The 2,817-nt window shown below is 39.5% G+C and overlaps 1 protein-coding gene across 4 annotated transcripts in view; it reads left to right on the top strand.

The window, feature by feature from the left end:
- ITCH (itchy E3 ubiquitin protein ligase) overlaps positions 1 to 2,817 on the top strand; it is a 181,076-nt gene that overhangs the window by 163,874 nt on the left and 14,385 nt on the right. For all 4 annotated transcript variants that reach the window (XM_019513092.1, XM_019513094.1, XM_019513091.1 and 1 more), the window contains exon 20: positions 1,693 to 1,833. In XM_019513092.1, coding sequence (XP_019368637.1) covers positions 1,693 to 1,833 — 141 coding nt within the window. The remainder of the gene's footprint in view (positions 1 to 1,692; positions 1,834 to 2,817) is intronic.

Here is a 2,817-nt window from a genome sequence, read left to right as displayed (position 1 = left end):
GGGGGGGTTTTTGAGAGCTATTCTTTTTACCTCATTAGGATTAGAAAAGAGCAAAGAGCCTTTTCCTGGAAGGTCCTTATATAGACCATCTTGTACAAGGCAGGACTCCAGATCAGACTTTCACCACTATCAGGGACATAAGAATTCATATACAGACCCAGACCCTGGGTACTAATCTCCTATGCCACCATCTACATCTTATCACCATCTCTGGAGTTTCTGGGGCCTTTGGGGAATTCTCCATCTTAGGAGAATGGTATCCAGCTACTCAGTCAAGACCATAGTCTCTGTCTCCTGAAGCATCAAGAAAAGATGTTTCTCCTCTACAACAGATTGAAGCCTGTGACTCACGCATGTCTATATAATAGAAGCCAGAAGTAACTGAATGATGTCTTCTTGCACATATTTTTTTTAAATATAGTTCCTAAGTTGTCATAAGCTACACTTGACAACTACAAAGCCTTCCTTTCAAGATCTAATGAGGGAGGGCAGTTTTGACTTCAGCTGTTCCAGTTGAAGTAGTCCAAGATAGAGCACACAGACTTCTCAATATTTTACATGGTTTGTTGTCCGGGATGTCAGGTTTCCTTGTCCTTTCAATAAATAAGTCTAGTTGTACTCAGGAAAGTTATGAAAAAAAACCTGATTTACAACTGAACGCATTCTTGAGTAGTAGGAGCAATCAGTGAAAGATCTCATCTCCTTATGCTATGTGTGGATCTTGCTGCCCCTGACATGTCCACATGTTTGGCAGTAAATCTTTTCATCTCCACTCTGCCTATGAATATCTGAGTCTACCAAACTGAACTGGCCAAATATGACTTATTAATAGGAGTTCTGCTCAAGTTCATTGTCAGATTGCCACAAGAATCTAGGCGAAGCCATCTGATAGCAAAAACATTGCTGAAGGTGGCTCTCAATGCAGTGCTTATATATAGCACCTAAGTAGATGGCAGTCACTGTAATGATGTGTGGTTCTTCAAAACTCCACTCCATTATGACTTGTTTTTTGAAGACTGCAATATTTTGAATAAGAAAACAGATGAGGTATGCTCAGAAATTCTATAACAAGCCTCTAATCTGGGGGAGTTTAGGGTGTCTCCAGGGTGGGGGTGGAGACAGGATCATTTTAATTAGAGCAGCTCCCAGACAGCTGCCCTAACTAAAATGCCACAGCATCACTTGTATTCAGTGTCCCACATTTCAAAATGGCTACAGGTGTGGTTTAACTAAAATTTGTTTGAGTTTTAGTTAAAATGCCCCCCGCTGTCATTTTGAAATGCAGGATGCTGAATACATTAGATAGTGAGGCACATTGGAGCATTCTAATTGGAATGCTCCAGCAGTCTCGATTAATCTCCAGCAGATTCAAAAAACTCACTGAAGCTTCAGAAATGGGGCCCATCTTTGAGACTGTCATTAAGATCATTTGGAAGAGATCACACATACTAGGATCTTCTTTTTTCACGTTCAGTAGTGATAAAGGGCTGCTAACAGTGTACTAACAGTGCAGTAGATGCAAGGACAGTATCTCTTAAAGAAACACGATTATTAGACAGGTAAGTAATCTTTTCTTAATTTGACACATGAGCTCCAAGCACATTTTCTTAAGGCTGTGGATGGAAATCTCATTTACTTGACACATCCTTTGTACACTTCTTTAACTAAATATTGTTTGTTTCTTACTTCCAGAGAAAACAATATAGAAGAATGTGGCTTGGAAATGTACTTCTCTGTTGATAAAGAAATTCTTGGTGAAATCAAGAGCCATGATTTGAAACAAGGTGGTAGCAACATTCTGGTCACAGAGGAAAATAAAGAAGAATATATTAGGTAAGAACAAATGAGGATACATTATTATTATTATTCCTTTACCTCTATCTGTTTCTTTCTCTAGTTACTGCAGAAGTTAAACTTGTCTAGCTACATAATTTAAAGTATCACTGAAATGCTTTCTATGAATAACTTACTATTAGAGCAGGTGAGAATATTTTGGACATCACTTTTTGAAGAGTCATACTGAAAGAAATGAAAGGCCTACTGTTATTCTGAAGGTGTTCAGATTTAATGTTTTATACACTCTGTTAAACAGAAATCTAGATATCAGAATTTTGGGCAAATCACTGCATGTATTGATCCCTGAAACCAAATAATTTTTACGTCTACTAAGGAGTCTGTTTTATATTAAATTATTATAATGCAGAATATTTTCAAATGTCAGATTAAAAACATCTGTTTACATCTTCATACTTTTCATGATCTTAATGCCTGTTGATCAAAAATATCTTTAATATTAACTCTTCTTACTAGTTTTCTTCTAGCTAGTCCTGCCTTGAAGTTGTAATACTTCATTTGTGACTTCACAGTCTTGTATCTGAAAAAACAGCTTGTGTCATAAATAGGGTTCTAAGTTTTCTGTTTCCCATGGAAAAACAGAGAAAACCATGGATTTCCCAGTCTTATCAGAAAAAATGTGGATTTCCCCTTTTAGCAGGGAAAGCCGTGGATTTCCCCCTTTTGCAAAGAGCTCTGCAGGTGGCTGAGTTCCAGCCTGCAAGGCTGTTTGCAAAAATGGCAGGAAAGCCCCAACCCTGCCCAGAGGGAGAGGGGGCAGGGTGGGGCCTGAGGCTTTTAGTCAGTCCCAAGTTTTGGGTCAGGCTCACTTTCCTTCTGGAACCTGTGAAGTAGTAAGTAGGGCTTGCAGGGGGCTGAGGGGTTGCTGGGCAGTACTGGGGGGGAAGCTGGCTGGGGTCTGAGGGAGTGGGAAGTTTTGCTGGGAGCTGGGGGTTTTGCAACCAGCTGAGACTTGAGAACAAA

This window comes from Gavialis gangeticus, unplaced genomic scaffold (assembly GCF_001723915.1).
Source record: "Gavialis gangeticus isolate Ggan-Ray unplaced genomic scaffold, GavGan_comp1, whole genome shotgun sequence".
NCBI lineage: Eukaryota > Metazoa > Chordata > Crocodylia > Gavialidae > Gavialis > Gavialis gangeticus.
The sequence above is the reverse complement of the archived record's forward strand: the minus strand, read 5'-3'. Positions and strand labels throughout refer to the sequence as shown.